This window comes from Trachypithecus francoisi, unplaced genomic scaffold (genome assembly GCF_009764315.1).
Source record: "Trachypithecus francoisi isolate TF-2019V2 unplaced genomic scaffold, Tfra_2.0 Lachesis_group21, whole genome shotgun sequence".
Taxonomy (NCBI): Eukaryota; Metazoa; Chordata; class Mammalia; order Primates; family Cercopithecidae; genus Trachypithecus; species Trachypithecus francoisi.
Window position 1 is genome coordinate 13570484 of NW_022681467.1, and position 19394 is coordinate 13589877.

General features: G+C 38.8%; 1 protein-coding gene and 1 long non-coding RNA gene across 5 annotated transcripts in view; one reads left to right on the plus strand and one right to left on the minus strand.

Annotated features, from left to right (window-relative positions):
* The window catches only part of SPTLC3 (serine palmitoyltransferase long chain base subunit 3), a 175456-nt gene extending 164313 nt beyond the window's left edge, over positions 1 to 11143 (minus strand). For 2 of the 4 annotated variants that reach the window (XM_033185592.1, XM_033185594.1), the window contains exon 1: positions 10705 to 10915. In XM_033185592.1, coding sequence (XP_033041483.1) covers positions 10705 to 10821 — 117 coding nt within the window. In that variant the 5' untranslated portion in view covers positions 10822 to 10915. Of the gene's footprint in view, positions 1 to 10704 lie in introns of all 4 variants that reach the window. The other 2 variants (XM_033185591.1, XM_033185590.1) reach the window with 2 other exon arrangements.
* The window catches only part of LOC117068448, a 32945-nt gene that overhangs the window by 2029 nt on the left and 11522 nt on the right, over positions 1 to 19394 (plus strand). The gene's annotated exons all lie outside the window — the stretch shown is intronic.

Genomic DNA, 19394 nt, shown 5'->3' on the forward strand with positions numbered 1-19394 from the left:
GAATCCTTTACCCTGTCTTCTCTGGAACAGTTGATTTGCTGTTTTTTCTAGTTGGATTGTAAATGCAGAAATAGCCTATTTTTATACAAAATTTCAGAGCCAAAGTTTATAATCTGGAGATCTGAGGAAGTCAGGGAATACGTACATTCTCTGTGTAAAAAATTTTGCGGTTATGGACATATAAATTTTCATTAGAAAGTATATATCAGCTTCTCAAAGGAATTCTTGAACTCCAAAAGACTCACAACCGTGAGACAGACAAATAAAAGCTGTGTATAACTCATAGGTAAGAGAATAATTAAGACTTGCACACAGCCTTTTGCTTGGGCAACTTTTGAAGGTCCAGTTAGACCAGATTTAGAGAACAATCATGGCGACTAGACTTTATGAATATATCACCTAACGAAGGTTTGTGCACCACTGCCTATGAAATGTGAGAGATGTGGTTTGGTCAATAAATATCACTAGGTCTCTAAACTTTGATGAACACTTTGGGACTTAATATTTTAGATTTGGGTTAGTCAAGGAAACCTAGTATACGTAGCTGGTCACAAGAGTTCCTCAAACCTGCAGAGTCTAGGGTAATTGTTAACATATCAACTCAGGAAAGTGAAGACGGAAGACTCACCTATCACTTTTTGGAAATATAAAGTAAATTAAATCGAGGTGAACCAAATTCTCTGAGCCATTTTTCCTAAACAAATGAGAAAACAGCACTCTACTTAGGACTTCTTAGTCTATTTCCCACACTCTGTTTACCTATAGTTTAGAGGTTACAAATTGGTGTTTTTTAGCCGTGTTTTCTTTAAATCCACATGATTTGAATTTTTAAAAACTAGATGCCAACCTTTAGAAATCATGAGACCTCCTTTCCTCAATTTGGATTTCCAGCTTCTTTTAAAAGTTGGAAAAACTATCAAGATGGAGTCTGTTCTGTCTCATGGAAACACCAGGCCTTGTTCAGTTAAACCCATTCTTATGACCTCCTACTGTACTACACAAGGCCCTGCTAGCTCATTTAGGCATTTACAATCTCAACCTGCACTGTGCTCAGATGATCTTAAATGTGTCAAAACTCTTCAGGAGAGCAGGATTCAGATGGCACTGTGATAGATAGATGAAGGAGATTGTGGAGGATAATTTTGAATATTTCTCTGAGCTATGCTTATAGTGTTTTTCCCCAAAAATAGTTAATTTGAACTCCAAATCACCTGGAAAAGATTTCTAATATGGTGGCGGTAGATCTTTCTGTCATAAATTGATAGATTGTTATACTTTAGAATTCCAGTAAAACTACCTTAGTACAGACCAACTGAGACAAAGGTAGCCATACTTAGTAAAAACATTAAGTATATTTCAAAATCAGCATAGTTGATTTCTTGCAATTAATTGGGTTAATATCAATTTACCTCAACAGTGAGAGAAAATTTTTCCAGGAAGCTTTAACAAATAGATAAAATTAATTTATAATTGGCGATATTAAAAATACTTAAAATATGTTAATTAAGCCAATGAAACACCTGAGCACACACACTTTATTGAGTCAACTCTTTCTTCATAGACAATGTAATACATTATAGACCTCCTAAGGGTTAATAATTACACTTCAGATTTGGCAATTTTCAAATGGGTGTGTTTTTGCATTGGTGATATTTAGATTCATTGTGTTTCACTTTTACAGCCAGACACTCATCTCTGGTTAAGGGCTTAACCATACAGTCCTTATGCCAAACAAAACAGAAATTTATAAATTATTAAAATGCATCTTTGCCAATGATTAATAGCAAATGCATGGTCAAAGCAAACTCTTTAAATGTAAATATAAATTCAAGCACTGAAAATGGTTCTGAGATTGCACAATGACTTTTCCAGTCATTTTAAGGAAATATAATATCCATGTATTCAGTTTTTATTGCTGCTTAATAAGCCACCAGCAAACTTAAAACAGCAATTATTTATTTGCTCAAGAATCTTTAATTTGGGAGAGCCCAACAGGGACAACTTGTCTATGATCCATGCAGTATCAATTGGAGCAAGCACACCCTGGAGTTGGAGGATTCACTTCCGAGATAACTCACTCACACAGTTTAGAAGTTGGTACTGCATCTCAGCTAGAAAGAGAGCAAGCATACTGGGTTTCTCTCCTTGAGCTTCTTCTTGGGCTGCTTGGACTTCCTTAAAGCATGGATTCCAAGAACGGGTGCTCTACAAGGACTGGGTTCAAGCTGCTAGGCTTCTTGTAACTGACTCTCAGGAGTCCCAGATTGTCCCTTCCATCACATTTTTGGTCAAGTAAGTCATTAGGTCTAGCCCAGATTCAAGTGGATTAGAATTAGATTCTACCTCTCAATGTGAAATGCCCCAAAGAATTTATAACTATATTTCATCTAATGCAGGAGTGTCCAATCATTTGGCTTTCCACATTAGAAGAAGAATTGTCTTGAGCTGCACATAAAATACACTAACACTAATGATAGCTGATGAACTAAAAAATCACAAAAAAAAGATCTCATAATGTTTTAAGAAATTTATGAATCTGTGTTGGTCTGCATTCAAAGATGTCCTGGGCCAAATGCAGCCTGCAGGCCGCATGTCGACAAGCTTGATCTACTGCATCATGTCTAAGATATCAGTATTGCCAGAAAATATTGTACTAAATGAAGTTTCTATTCAGGGAGGCCACGTACTCTTGAAAAAAGCTCCTGAAAGCCAGACTATCTCTCGAGCTCCAACTGGGGCTAAGTGTGAGTCCGCATGACTCAGAGTCACATGAGGTCAATTTTCTTTAGCTTAGAATTGTTCAAAGTGAGGCATGGGGGTGGCTGGTTCACTAATGTGGTATGTCTGTGAGTGAATAACATCACCTATTGAAAGCTCAGATATGTGAAAGTTTGTGTCATTTGTGATGAGCTAAAATTTTTATTAAGAATGAAAAATCAGGAAAGCAAAACAACTCAACATTCTTTTAACTTACACTGACTCTGCTCTTTAAGGCTGAGTCCATTGGCCCCTTCTCTCTGGAAGTGGGTATGAATCCCACGCCTAACATTATCTTGTGTTTACAGGGGGAAGTGTGGACTAACGGATAAGAACTTAGGTTCTAGGATTGGATAAACTTGATTTCCATACCTAGTTTTGACACTTATAAGTTGGTGACCTTGGTTGAGTTACTAAAGCTTTCTGTCTCCTCACCTATAAAATGGGTCCAAAAATAATACCTCATAGGAATGTTGTGAGATGATTAACATAAAGCACTGGGAATGCCTGGCACTTTGAAGAACTCAAGATATGTTAAAGATTATTATAATTATTATGTTCTTGATTACCTCCCAAATATTCAACTATGGGCCAATACGCATCAGGTATTGGAGCTTAATGTCATTCAATATCTTTAGTCACAGTGAAAGCATAAACACCTTTCTTTCTAAAAGTATATTATTGATACCTTAGACAATAGGTATTATGTTCAGTTGTTAAATAAAGCTCTCTAAGCCTATTATAGAAAGTAGATAATATCATGAGGTCTTGGACCGTTGTTGAAGTAAGAAGTTAGGATAAGGTGGATAGTCTAGAGTTTATGTCCCAGTTTTGTTCCAGCTGTGTGACCTTGGGGGGAGTTATTTATGTTTTCAGAGCATCAGTTTCCTCACCTATATGAATGTGGCTAATAATATCCACTTTGCAATACTGATATAAGAATTAAATGAGGCCAATTACGTAGAAGGACCTGGCATGTAGCACCCACCAACAATTGATTTATTAGCTTTACCATTATTATTAAACTGATCAAAATAACTAGATTATTCAAACTAAGTTTTAACTTGATTTTGCACTTAATGCACATAAACTGAGAAAATGGACTTTTCTTTCTTTTCTCATGGAAATTGATTCTAGCATATTCCTTTCCTTCACTTTCCTGACTTCTCTTCCCTTCTTTCTCTTCCTTTCCTTACCTTTTGTATTTCAAATTGTATTTCCCTCTCCATAGCTGTTGTCCATTCTTTTCTCTCTGGTGTGTGGGTTCTTTTTATATTCATTTCTAAAAGTTATTTATAGTATCAGAAAATTGCATTTTATGATACAAATTGTAAACATTTTCCTGGTCTGTAATTTGCCTTTTGGTTATTTCACGGTGTTATTTTTGTTTTGTTTTTGACATGCAGAAATAAATATTTGATTTTTCTGTAGTCAGATTGTTGACCTCCTATTTTATGGCTCCTGGGTATTATTTCACAGTTATAAAGACTTTTCCCATGTAAATATTATTTTAAAATTGATATTTTCTTGAACTTTAATAGATTAACAATTACCTATAATATTTATCTATCTGTTCATGTACTAATAGGAAACAATTATAATTCTTTTGGTGCCCAACATGATTCACTAGTTGGTAGTGCTAGTCACCCCTCATTATTATTATTTATCATAGTCTTTCCAATTATTCTTGCTTATTAATTTTCCACATAAACTTCAAAGTCATTTGTCTGGCTCAAAAATGTGTTGATTTATTTATTGGACTTACACAGAAACTGATGGGTTAACTTAAGTAGAATTAATGCATTTTTTTATCCTGAGTCTTCCTCTACATGTGTTGTATGTCTTTCCACTTATTTTCAGTTTCCTTTCATGTCCCTCAGTAGCATTTTCATGCTCCCTTCCAATTGATTTTCATTTTATTTAAATCTATTTCCAGGTCCTTCATGTTTCTGGTGCTACTGTAAAGGAGTTTTTATTTCAGATATGCTTTCCAATAGATTTTTATGCATTACCCTTTATGATGTTTCTTGCCATATTAAGTTTTAGATTTTTTTATATAGTTAAAATTTGCTAAGCTGTTAATGGTTTCTGGTTTTTCATCTTGCTTGAGTGTAAAGGGAGCAAATTATGGCAATAATATTTACCCTTGATATATCCCTTTTCTCCTTTGCCAAACACAGTGGGTAAGCTCTGTTTATGTTGCTTAACAACCTAATCCTGTCTTCTATGATGATTAGCCCATTAGGTCAGGGTTAATTCATAAACCATGCTCTAAAAGTCACCATAAGTAAAGCTTACACAGTTTGGGAGAAATGTATCTGATCATGCTAATTCCCTTCTCAAATCTCCATCACTTGCATATATAAATGGTTATAAAAGACACTCTTGGTGCGTCCAGACCTTCTTCCATTCTGGTGATTTCTTACTGCAAGCCCCTGTAGCTCAGCTTGAGGGTTTTCTCTGCCATAGGAGTGTGCTCAGCCCATGTGTGGAAAGACTACAAGTGCTGAGCATCCCTCAACTGATGATGGACAGGAATTGGTTGACATTTATCTTTTTTTTTTTTTTGTAATTTAGACAGCTTTGAGATGGGTTGTACACCATCTCCCAGATGTCCCCGACAAGTCTCAGTCCCAGTTGCCAACAATGGTAACTTGTTCATGAGTGTATTGGCTTCCTTCCCTTCTGTGCCTCACTTCACTATTTTTCCTCTGTGCTTCCTGGGTTCACCTCCCTAATAAATTTCTTGCACTCAACTCTTTATCTCTGGGTCTGTTTCTTGGGGAATGTAAACTAAGACAAAGGCATTTTACAGTCCTTTCCCACCTGGTTCTCTCCATTAAGCATCCTGAACCTCCTACCATGAACTCATCTTTCATTGACCAAAGACATAATGATCTGATATTTTGTATCCTTCTAACAGCCTTTCCCTCTGCTGGAATGCCTTTCTGTGCCTGTACGCCTGGCTACTCTGCTTTCAAGACTTGGGTCAAATGTCTCTCTGAAGAAAGTTGTCTTCCCAGCGTAGGTCAGTTACACATTGTTCTGTGTTCCCATGCAAGGTCCATATATTTCTATTGTGATGGACTATTTCCAAAGATGGTCACAATAATCTCTCCAATCCCTTACAACCTTTTTCAATGTGACTTTGCAGGTTCTCTCATGAAAAAAACAGCACTTGTTTCTCCTCTCCTTGCATCTTAGCTGGACTATGACTGGCTTTGTCTGCAGAATGTAGCAGAAATGTCCCTAGAACATAAAAGAGGTCTTGTAGTTTCTATTTTTACTCTCTTAGAAGTCAGTCATCCTGTAAAAAAGCCTGGGCTACTCCGCAGAATAATGAGACCACATGCAGAGTGTGTCCTGGTGAAGTAGACACAAGGTGCTTTGGACAACAGCTGGTACCAAGGTCTGGGACATGTGAATGGGGTCATCTTGGATGCTCAGGCAAGTTGATCTGCAGCAAACACCACATGGAGCAGAGAAGGGCAATCCCTAGCAGCTCCTGCCTGAATCAAGAACAATCCAATAGTTGTTGTTTCAAGTCATTTGGTTTTGGATTCACTGTTACACAGGAATAGATAACCACAGCATTTATTATAGTACTTACCATTAAATACTATAATTGCTTGTCTTTCTTTCCTACTTAGACTCTGAGCTATTTATAAATGGAGGGAGAATATTTTCATCTTAATGGCTGCAGCATGTGACACACAAGAATGTTTTTAAAATGATGAGCCCATGAAAACATGGGGATTCCTTGAGGAGTTCATGCAGAAACCTTGTCACATTGGGGATTATTTTAAGGAAACAGGAGCCAAGAAACCAAGGCATTAGAAAATGAATACCAAAGACAAGAGTAGGATGAAGATTCAGAGCAGTTGAAAGGAATTTCTAAAACTTTTAGTGTATGAGTTCTCCTAGTAATTGGTGAGAATATTGACCTCTATTTCAATCAGGGGGTAGCCTAGGTGAGCCCCACAGACCCTGGTACTTACCACGGCTGTCAGGCAGCTATCACTGTTTGCAATTAAACTTTTAATCAGTCATGGCTCTTATTCTCTAGAATAAGTTTATACTACAGCAGAAGAGTAGCTTCAGGATATTGCAGGCTTCAAGAGGATATAGAAAGGTGGGGAGAACAGAAGTTCAGCTTAAATGGTTCTAAAACTGGAAATGATTTCCATAGTGATGCGGCTTAATCCTTTCTCTTCTTCCAGCATCTGCTGAGCACCACCTCAGCTACAGCACTGCCTCTCACTGTCTGCGATGAAGGCTCACTGAATTGAGAAAAGTTTCTCAAGTCATATGACCTGTTGTGCCTCACAGCTTCCTGGAATGCTTTGTGACCTTTCTTATGCCCTTTACTAACAACTCCTACATTCATCTCTGGAGTTCTTTTCCTGTCTTTTTCTCTTTGGCCCCAGTTCCCTATTTTATCTGCAATTATAATGTCTCAAGGTTCAATCTGAGTCTTCCCTGCTCTGAGAAGCTGTCACCGACCACACCAACCTGTGACTTCCTAGAACACACTGAAAAAGGAACTGGCTTTGAAGCAACATGGATTTGGGTTCAAATCCTGGCCATGCTGATTGTAATTCTTCAGAAGTTGCTCAGTGATTTTTCTTTCCCCATCTGTATAATGGACAGTGTACTACCACTTCACAGGAGATGCCTACCTAAAGTGCTTAGCCCTTCCTGATATGTAGCAGAACATTGATATTTATTATTATTTTTGCTCTTCTCCAACTTCCAGTACTATCTCTTTAGTCCTCAAATTATGTCTGCTTTTGTCCTCAAGTTATGTCTGCTTTATGACAGCTCTTGTCCTTGCACTAGCATTTAACTTTGATGTGATTTTTTTAATGTTGATATAAGCCTTCTCCTAATACATAAGTTGTAAACTTCTTATTTATCTTTATACGTCCTAAGAATAACAGATGCTTAACAAATATTGGTGAAGAAAAAAGCAACCACGTGTGAGGGCTCATTACCTATACCTGGTAGTATTCCAGCATTCAGGCCAAGAACTCAATAAACCTTGAATTAGAGTAACTCTAATCTTCAAACGTTTTTGTTTTCCAGGAAAGGGATGATTAGGAAAACTTTACAATTTTTTTTTTTTCATCCTGCAGGTTTAGTTTAAGAGAAGAAAATGCAGACCCTATCCTCTTAAGAAACTACTTAGGAGAAAATGCAATGGAGACATAAGGTCTACCTTTGTGGGTTTTGGTTTTCCTAATAAAAGTTTATGGCCAGGTCGAAAATAATTGCTGGGAATTAAAAAGCAATTATGTGGATAATAGTTGCAAAGTAATTATATAGAATTAAGTAAGGAATAGGAAATTCCTATTCATTAGGAAAAATTTTGATTCAATAAAAATTATAAGAAATATTAAGTTCATAGATTAAGACAGTAAGCACCCACCTGTCTGTAGTGTGGATATGCTCATGAGGAGGGAGAACAAATCCTCTAGTACAGTAGTCTTCCATTAGAAGTAAAATGTAGGAGGCCATATTGGGAATAAACAAGTAAATGGATTTAATCAGTGATGAAAACCAGTTTTTGTGCATTCTCAGAACATATGAGGGTTAAAGAAAAAAAAAAAAACAAAAACAGGAAAAATAGTCAAACTCCATAAAAGCTCCAGAAAGGAACTCTAGAAGGTTGCTAGAATGGAAAGGCTCTGGTCCTTGCCAGCTTTGAGACTGGGGCAGCAAACCTGCATGCTGGAGCAGGGATGGCAGCCTATGCTGGACCAGAGGGAAAGAGGACTCCTGAGCACTGCCTAATAGTAATTTTCATATTGTTTGTTATGCCAGGGAACTCTTTGTCAACAGAATCTTGTAGGATCCTCTGATGTATAAAAGAGATAATGGTGTTGCTGTGTGGCTGCAAATAAGTGGGAAGAGAAAGGGTGGGAGGATCATTGGAGGGGCTGGTAGGATCTTAGATGCTGCAGCAGAGGACCTTAGGCCAGGCAGAAAGTGTTTGGGAGACCAGCAGCCTAGGATTCTGTAAGCCTTTGCAGACTGCTTCTATCCACAGGCAAGGCTTTTGGTCTAGACCTAGTTTGTTAAAGGGCCCCAAGGATCAAAACTAGTGGCAAAGGAACATGAGAGTAAAGACAACTTTGTTCCCATCATGGAGGGGACGATAAGCTCTCATTTGCTTTTTACACTATGATCTCAGCCGGGGTCTTTTTGTTTGTTTTCCTGAAAAATATTTTTCAAGCCATAATTGAGGCTCTTGATGAAAGCCAATTGTAGCTTAGTGACACCTAAATGTGTCTGAGACAAGAGGCTCTGGATAGCCCTTCAGGAAGGCAACAGCAGCACTGATGTTTTCGACTATTCTTAGGGAAGCCTCAGTGTCCAAGTATATTTAGAGTCTTGCAGCTGCACTTCATAATGAACCTTTAGAATCCTGGACTTTATCCTTACTTAGGAGTGGTTTTAACTGTCTATCTAAGTTTATAATCTCATATCTCGAATGTGATTATAAAACCAAGATAAAATAAATAAAAGGGAGAAAAGGTATGAAAGAATCTCTTCCCAGATGAGATTCCTCAGGGTCAGAATGATCAAAAGGGTAAGTAGGTGAATAGTCTGTGAGTTACAGGCATTCCAGAGGCAAGGATCATCTTGAGTAGTGGCCTGAATTGATATTTAGTGATGCATAAGTGGTGGATATTACTGCAATTTCCTTCACGCAACTGACAGGAGTTGAGCACCTTCTCTTCATGTTGCTCCAGGTTTCAGATCCTCAGCTGGGACAGGCCAGTTTTGAGGTTTCAGATAGACATTTCCCAGGATTGGATAGTGCCTTTTGTTAAGAGGAGAATGCTTTTGGGGACCACAGCCTGTTTACACACAACTCAGGCTCCAGAGCTCCTTTAGCCTCTTCCAACTGCACACATGAATGTAATTCACTGAGTGGAGGACTGGCCCCAGCTAGACCCACCTGGCCTGTGATCTTAGAACAATCTGCCTTTCCTGTGGGTGGATACTTGCTCTCCGGATGACCAAATGATGGAAGATTGCATGAGACTCCCTGTGCCACTTCTCTTTCCCAATAGGAGGCTACCTGTTTGACTACTTGGGCTTGCTCCTGGGGCAGATGAGCTCACCCCCTGCTGCTCAGAGCAGAGTGACATGGGGTGAACTGCCTTACATAAGGACCTCACAGACCCAGGCTCTCTCTTAAAATAAGCCGACAACTTTCGTTGAGTTCCTCCTGCCTAGTATACTCTGCAAACATCCTGGTGCAATAAAAGAAAAAAAAAAGGGCCAAGTTGGTAAATACAAGTTTGTTTTACAGATGCTGTTCTGTTTTCTGAGTGCAGTGTGTCACAATGAGCCATGCTTTCTGAAGTGTTTGGAAAAGAATGTCTGTGACGTCACATTTCAAAGAAATACTGTAGCCTCAAATCAAGTAGTGAGCTACTATAACAATGCTCCACTAAACACCAATAATAACTCGCCTTTCAAAGAGAGATGCATTTCTCATGGACCTGGGAAGAATGCCATCTCCACCACATAATGTCAGCAAAATGTACTTTCACTTCCTCTTTTTCTTCTGAAGCATAATAGTTGTAGCAGGTCTCTTGGACTAAAACATATGCAAAGAGTTGGAGCCTTCATAATTCTTCCCTCCCCGCAAAATGCTTGAGACAAAAGTCTAGTAGGTACATTTGTATTTTAGGGAGCCTAAAGCTGTGTGAGTGTCGGTGTGCATCCTCTTTTGCATTCAGAAGACATTTTCTCCTTAATCCACACCTAAACTTTTTGGTAGCCAAGCACTTTCTATTAACAGAATCAACAGTCAAAACACATAAAAACACTTCATAAGATGAACTTTAAGTTAGGACAGTCCCAAATATCTTCACAGAGAAATATTGAAATGTTCAGGTAATTCAGAGAAGAGTAGGGGAGAGTGCCTCTTACCTGGGCTTCTTTCACTATTCCATTCTTTGTGCAGTTTCTGTTTTGCAAGCCATTGCTCTGTTTCTTGTGATTGTGAAGTTTCCCGTTGCAAACAGTACCACCTCCAGGGTTAGCCATGAGTGTGAAGTGACAGAGCCCGGGACAGGTTTTCCTTCAGAGGTCTCTGCAAGCTTTAGTTTTCAGTCTGTGAGGGGATGAGATAAAGCTCTTTGGGGCTGAGCCCTTAAAGGAATCTTACCAATCAGGCTTTTCCAGAAGAAGAGCAACAGCCTATCTTTTTGCCTGATCGTTGAAACTAAAACAAACAGTTACCTTTATACTTCTCAACTCCAGTCAAAATGTGAACTCCATGGCAACAAACCTGCTTCCAAAACTATAAAGGAGATTGTCCATGCTGGCTCCTTCTGGGGACTGAGGGAACCTGGGGACTGAACAACCCAGTGGCAAAGTGTGAGGAGGCGGGCTGGGAGGTGGAGAGTCTTTTAAAGACATACACACACAGCACACTCACAGAGTCTTCTAAGTACACTGAGTTTTGAGTTAACCTCTTTTTCCCACCCCCTCTCTCCTGCATGTAATTGTGGTTTTTGGTTGTAAACCAAGCTCAAAAGTTAATATTTCTTTTTGCTATAAAATAACATTCAGAGGTGGTTGCCAGGGGCTGGAGGGATGAGGGAAAGGGAAGTTATTGTTTAATGAGTACAGAGTTTCAGTTGGAGCAGATGAAAAAGGTATAGTGATGGATCACTGCACAACAAGGTGAATGTACTTAATGCCACTAAACTGTACACTTAAAAATGACTAAAATGGTAAATTTCATATGATGTATACATTTCCATAATTTACAAATGATTTGAAAAGATTTTTAAAAAGCTAGTATTCAAAACCTACCTATGTTAAAATCAGTACTATAATAAGGGGGTACCGACTCATCAAGAATTCCAGTAAGACAGATGTTGGGGAGACAGAATATTTGGTGACTGCATTGTCTTTACCTCGTGACCTTGGGGGAGGCATTTACCCACTTTACACCTCAGTTTTTCCACCTATAAAATATCTGCTGAGGTGGAACGAAAATTATGACGTAGCTCGGGTTTGCTACCGATGCAGGTGTGAGGTGGTTGGTGACTGCTGGGTCCCAGTCCTGAAACACATCTGGTTTACTCATTAATTCTTATTCTCTCAATGCATGAATCTTCAAAGCTCTTTCTTCCTATTATCATCAGATGGCGTGGTGACATAATTTGTTGGAGAGTCATTACAACCTGTTGAGTCTTCCCAAGCCCACCCTTGTGGTTTTCCTGAGTCAAGACTTCTTTAGCATCAGACTCTAAGAAAAGAAACCAATTTGACTGGGTGTGGTGGCTCACACCTGTAATCCCAGCACTTTGGGAGGCCAAGGTGGGCAGATCATGAGGTCAGGAGATCGAGACCATCCTGGCTAACACGGTGAAACCCAGTCTCTCCTAAAAATACAAAAAATTAGCTGGGCGTAGTGGTGAGCGCCTGTAGTCCCAGCTACTCGGGAGGCTGAGGCAGGAGAATGGCGTGAACCTGGGAGGCAGAGTTTGCAGTGTGCTGAGATCGTGCCGCTGCACTCTAGCCTGGGTGACAGAGCAATACTCCGTCTAAAAAAAGAAAAAAAAGAAACCAATTTATTGGTGTAGTAGACAAAAACAAACAATCAAACACACACACACAAACAAAAAAACAGAAATGGCCCCTGTTTCCAGAGCCTCATGTCCTGTACCTCAGCTCCCTTGGACAGGGTTCAGTTCTACTCCAGAATAATGAGGCTTTTGGAGGTGGACATGCTAATGCTTCTAACCATGATTTGCATAGGAGGGTACCTGCCTTTCCCATTCCAAGGAATGCTGGAGGAATAAGATAAGGCCTGAGGCTAAGGGAAGAGACGGAGTTAATACCAAGTGTGTTCAGCCCAGTTTGTGTCTCAAGTTCAAACATTTGATCGCATTTCTCTCAACCTTTACCATCAAAGTAGAAGTAGACTTTTACTGGTCTCTCCCTTCCATGGCTGTTTCACTGGATTTGGGGGCTAAACTCTTGTAGATTTATTTTCTTCCAAGATTTAGGAAATGGAGAGATGAAGAGGTAGAGGGGAGCACAATTGTTGGCCCAGCTGTCTCACATTACTTAGAAAGGCAAGTTGAAGAGAGGGCGTTGTTTTGCCTGAGCTCTATTGCCCTGTGCAAAGCATTTTTTAAATAAAGATTTTGAAATAAACTTTTTAATATTAGATGTCTCTTTTCTTTCTTTTCTTCTTCTCCATCTCTTTCCTCTTTTCACGTTTCTCCTTTTCGCTTTCCTCCTCCACCCTCCTCTTCTCTTTCTCCTTCTTTTTCAAGTTTTCTTTTTATAAGGGACAAAAGGCACATATAAAATAAATCTCAAACACAGCTGAATTCTGCTTTCTCATTTTCTTTCCCCTAATTGCAATTGCTAAGGTTAGGTAATCACACATAGATTTCCGAGAAATATCTACTACGTGCTCTCACTCTTGAAACTTTTCTATTTTACTTAGCCATATTGGAATGTGTGCATTGTTGTGTGCACAAAACTATGTTAACACAACAACCATCTGGCATCAGGCACTGCTGGTATGTATAGTCACTGGTGACTCGTTGCTTCATACCATCTGCAGTTAAAATATGAGAGGAGTTCTGTTGGAGTGAGTGGTAGGTTTAGGTTTAAGGTTTGGATTAATACTAAAACACAGACTAAATATTGAGCAAGATTTGGCATCTCTGAACAACTAAATACATTTGGATCAACTAGTAACCTCAACAAATGTTTGAATAAGTTTGAGTCCTTGGATATCACAAAGAATAAAACATACGTAGTCTCCACCTTCATAGAACTAAGACTTAACTGTACCCACATGCCTTCGACTTAGGATATCTGACTATTAAAGGTAAAAATAAATCTTCCCGTTAGTACATTAAAAGCAAAGATAAAATTAGCAATGGCCTTGTGGTGTTCTCCAAAGTAATTGTTTTGCCCCGATTATCAGCTCCTCTCTTAATGAAGCAGTTGAAAAGGGAGATAACAGAATGAGGATAGGCAAGAAAGGGAAAGTCAGAGGCTTGGCAATGTGTTGTGGAAAGCTCTTGGAACAACTTGGGGATAGAAAGTTGGCAAAAATGGGAGGATATGAGCAGAATAAACTGTCAGAATTGTACAGTGTACAGAAATCTGTTCTTTCTCAGTGACTCAATTTTTACCCATGTAATGGAGAGTGATGCTCATGCAAAACTAAATTTTCAACAGGTTAAGTGACTTTTCCAAAGCCACAGAATAACATGTGGTAGAAGTGGGTCATGAACTCAAGAATGTCTGGGTCTAAGTGAGTGCCCTTTCCTTATACCATGACATACCTCTCCTTCAGCTGTTGACTTGAGAACCATCAACCACCAAGAAAAGAAATAACAGAATCTGTTACTATTTGGGAGATTTCATTGGATTGGCCAAATAATGAATAAAAATGCTTTATTTGCCTTTTTGATCTATTAAAAATTTGCAATATATTAAAGAGGTACAAATAACTAATGACATGTCAATATCTACTAATAAGTCTACATGGAAGTACTTAAATTTCCCAAAGAGTTCAGTCTGGAAAAATCCTCATGGTAGAGACAATTCATTTCCATAGATTTTTCTCACGAGTAGGTTGTAAACACGATGACCTAAGAAGGCCAGCTGCATGTGACCTAATATTAAATTTGAACTGACCAATAAGTCATGAAAATTATCTGAGAAAACCCAGAAAGTGATCATGTCAATTTATCTGATATTAGGTGGAAATTATAACTCTTAATCAAGATCAAGTTAATTTTAGTTTTCACACTTTTGGGTTTTGCACACTGTTGTGATTGGAAAATCCATGCGTAGTACATATTTAACATCACATACCTTTGCCCTGAAATAGATCATACTGACACAGTCAGTCCCTCATTCATATCCTTTTGACTTAGCTTGGAGGTCCCTGATACACGGTGTCAGCTGTTTTCTGCGTTTCTATGCCCAGGCAGGTTCTCTGACCATGGGGTATTCTCCACTCCTGCAGTGTGGGCCAGGTGTGCTGGGAAATTCACATCCTTGAGAGCAACCCTCAGCCAACAAGGGATATAAGTTGGTGGATAAACACGCCATGTTATTTTCTTCTTTATGGGACAATTCTGAGGCATGTTCACAGCCTCCGGAGAGTTCCCAGTGCGACTGGGGCTCTATTGCCCTCAGTAGTAACCCTCTTATAAAAACACCCATTATTAGGTTTTCCTCCCTTCCAGGTTTTACTTATCCATGATTCCGGAAAATACCTCCCCATGAACTACTTGCACCTAAATCCTTGTCTCAGAGTCTGTTTGTGGGAACGCACATCAGGGCAACCAAATCCATATTAGCCCATCAGATCTTATTGATCAGAGATCAAATTGGATCTTTTGAATGATCAATATTAGACTGTTCTGAAGATTGAGAGAGACATCATATAGAAAAACTTAATACATTCATTTGGGTAAAACCTCATAAATTCTAGAGAGAGACGGAAAATCTGTACTCTCATGTCTCCCATAGGAAAGATTCATGGGATTTATGTAGGAAGAGGGTGTCTACAATTTAGTTGTGGAAGAAAAGTCGTTAATTTTGAGTTATAATATAATAAAAACACTACATATTTTAAATGAGAAACAGGCTCTAGAAAGTCTTTTAGAATGTGCTTTATCTGTAGAAAAATTAAAACTAGCTTATTCTTTACTGAATGCTTTGATACAAAGAACCCTTTTATGTTTCTAGCTAGCAAGGGATGATAAATGGAAATTAAATGCTTAGCATTCTTATTCATTTTCTATTGCTACTCTAAGAGATTATCACAAACTTAGTGGCTGAAACAGCACAAATGTATCATATTAGAGTTCTACAGATCAGGAGTCTGACATGGGTCTCACTAGGCTAAAATCAAGGTGTCAGCAGTGCTGCATTTCTCTTTGAAGGCTGTAGGGGAGAACTTCTTTCCTTAGCTTTTCCAGATGCTAGAGGTGTCCACGCTCCTTTATTAATGCCCGCTTCCTCCATTTTTCAAAGCCAGCAATGCTAAATCTCTGTGACCTTTCTTCCATCATACACCTCTGTATGTGTATGGGACTACGGCCAGGAAATGTTCTCTGATTTTAAGAAATCATACAATAGATTGTGACCATCCTGAAATCCGGGATAATCTTGGAATAACTTCAATTACATCTATAAAGTATCTTTTAAAAGTAATTAATTTAAGTTAATAAATAAAATTTAAGTTAATTTAAGTATAAATAAAAATTGTATACATTAATGTTGTGCAGCATGATGGGTTTTGATACATGGATACATTGTGGAATGGCCAAATCACGCTAATTAACATATGCATTACCTCTCCAAAATTATTTTTTGTGTGGTGAAAACACTTAAAATTCACCCTTTTAGCAATTTTCAAGTATATGATATATTGTTATGAATTATAGTCATCATGTTGTATAATAGATGTCTTGAACTTGTTCCTCCCCTCTAACAGAAATTTTTCGTTATTTGACCAATATCTTGCAAAATCTCTTTTGCTATGTAAGGTAACATGTTCACAGGATGCAGGGATAGGGTGTGGACATCTTTGGAGGATCATTAGTCTGCCTACTACAGTACCTATTATTGCTAATTAAAAATTGGCAACTAGTCAGAGGATCTCATTATTTAGTTTACTGCTTTTATTGTTTTCTTCTAAGAAATGTAGAAAATGTATATTTTTAAAGACTCTCATAGGTTAATTTTCAAGTTGAGGGTCTGAAATCTTTTTCAGCAGTTTTAAAAATTGCAGGCTAATTTACATAGACAAAGATACACAGACTAATTGCATAGCTCAATTAATTTTCATAAAGTGAGCACACATGGGAACTGAACCCAGCTGAAGAAATAGGACATTTCTAGCATCCAGAAGCCCTCTTCAGGCCCTGCCCTACTCTTCACTCCTTAATCACACAAAGAAACCACTATTTTAAGTTCTATCACCATAGATTAGTTCTGCCTCATTATTTTATATAAAAGAGTCATTCAGTTCCTATTCTCTTGTGTCTGGCTTCTTTCACTCAATTATTATGTTTGAGAGAGTTTTCCACTTTGTAGTGCATGGCAATAACTTGTTCATTCTTACAGTTACATAGTATTCCATTTTAGGAGCATACTGTAATTTATTTATTCATTCTATTGTGGACATTTGGGTTGTTTCTAGTTTTTAGCTATTAAAACAATTGCTACTGTGAATGTTCTAGTATAGCCTTTGGTAGCCATATACATACATTTCTCTTGGGTGCATACCTAGAAGTGGAATCATTGGAACATAACATGTGTATCTGCTCAACTTTGGAAGATACTGATTGATATGGTTTGGCTCTGTGACCCCACCCAAATCTTGCCTCAAATGGTAGTCTCCATGTGTTGAGGGAGGGATTTGGTGGGAGGAGACTGGATCGTGAGGGCAGTTTCCCTGTGCTGTTCCCCTGATAGTGAGGGAGTTCTCATGAGATCTGATGGCTTTAAGAGTGGCAGTATCCCCTGCTCTCTCTCTCTTTCCTGCCACCATGTAAGATATGTCTTGCTTTCCTTTCACCTTCTGCCATGATTGTAAGTTCCCTGAAGCCTCTCCCGCCATGTGGAGCTGTGATTCGATTAACCCTCTTTGTTTATAAATTGCCCAGCCTCAGGCGATATCTTTGTAGCAGTGTGAGAATGGACTAACACATGGATCCATGGCTTTCCAAGTGTTTGCACAAGTTTATGCACCAACCACTAACGAGTATCCCAGTTGATCCTCGTCCTCACTGATACTTGGTATAGTCAGTCTTTTAAAAATTGTAACCAGCCTGGTGAAAGTGCAGTCATGTGTTTTTTTGTTGTTGTTGTTTGTTGTTGTTTTTAAGGTAGAATTTATACATGAGGAAATGCACAAATCCTGAGGTACAATTCAGTGAATTTTGTCAAGTCTAAACTTGTTTGAACTTTAGTGTTCCAAGTCTTATAATCGTGAATTTTCCTATCAAGAGGGCTTGGAAGAATTAAATCCTTTGTGGCTAAAGAGGGAAAATTGTATTTACCTTGTGCTCCCACCCCCTTCTTCCAGTGACAGTCATGGGTGGGTAATCAGGGTCTGTGGACTGCTGGTTTGTGTCGTTTGTGTATTACCTACCTCAGAAGGCATTTGCCTACTGACCTGAGGGGCAATGGTGCAAAAAAGGAAAAAGGCGGAGCAGTGGCTTTTGAATGTTAGAAATGTTGCCTAGTGACCCAGCCTCAGAGAGTCTCCCTGTTCTGCCCCAAGGTCTTTCTGCGGGTGCCAGGCCACCAGTATGTGATAAGAATGAATCCAAGAGCGTTGAGATTTCAATATGCTTCTTTCTTTCTTCTTGTTGCTCTTGTCATATTTCTGTAAAAGTCATGTACGATAAGGCATTTATGGCATGGTTACAATGCACTCTCCTCCATGCCCCTGTGCACACATGTCCTGATGCTTCAGGCTTAGTTTCACTACAGAAAATGTACCATGCAGTTGTAATTTGTCTGCAAGTAAGGAAGATGGAAAAAACAGCTGGCTTATAAAAAGATGGTGAGCTGGATCTTCTCCATCAAATGAAACACCCTCAAATTTCATTTCAGTAATATGTCAGTCACTCATGGAGGCTGGGTGTCATGGATAATTGGCTCTGCTAAGATTAGGCACATTCATCTGAATCTTGTTTATTTCCATTATAAAAAAGGATCACAACCTCTAAGGGCTAACATAAGGATTATAGGAGAGAACTTCAGACAGCATATGGTACAAAACTTTAGCATCTCTCTTCCTGCTTTATCCAGGAATATTGTTACTGACAATATAATGACATTCTTGGACCTAAGAAGAAAGGTTCAATGACCACATGCTACAAGTCTGGCTGATAGAAATTCTCCCATAAGAAGGGTCAACAGTAGGGACTGTGGCCCTCAATCTTTCTCACAGTCTTCACACTTACAACTAGAAACCAGAAAGAGGCCTGGACATTGGCAGGGACCATATCACTCAAAGTCTGATGTCTTTGGTCACTGATGTGACCTAAAGTGCTGCTGTCCTCAGATCATGGCTACCAAGCTACTGTGATCACCACTCTTTTCTTGGCAAAGGACAAACAGCATGGACCAGTGCCTATGGGAGGGTTATAGGTTGGGCCTGGAAGCAGCACACACTGGTTTCTCCCAGTCCCATTGGCTGTAACTCAATTATGTGATTACACTTACTTAAAGGAAGGCTGGGAAATGTAGTCCACCCTGTGTCCAGAAGGAAAAGGAGAATGTGGATTTTGATGACCATTAGTCTTAGCCACAGATGGTTTATACCTTGACCTAGGGTAACTTTTCTTACATTCATAGGAATATAGTAGCAGCCATAGTGAGGCAGCAAGGTAGGTAAGAATTAGAGGTTCTTGAAAAATATTCATCCAGTGCTTTTAGTCCTGTCACTTAACATCTATTTCTAGACATCTTAAATGCATAGACTCCGTGGGAGACATTTATGTAGCCTGTCTCCTGATTTACTAGGAAATTTATCTGGACTCCTAAATGTGATTGGATCTTTTTATACCCCTGTTGGACATGATCTGGTTATAAAAGTCCACCTAGTT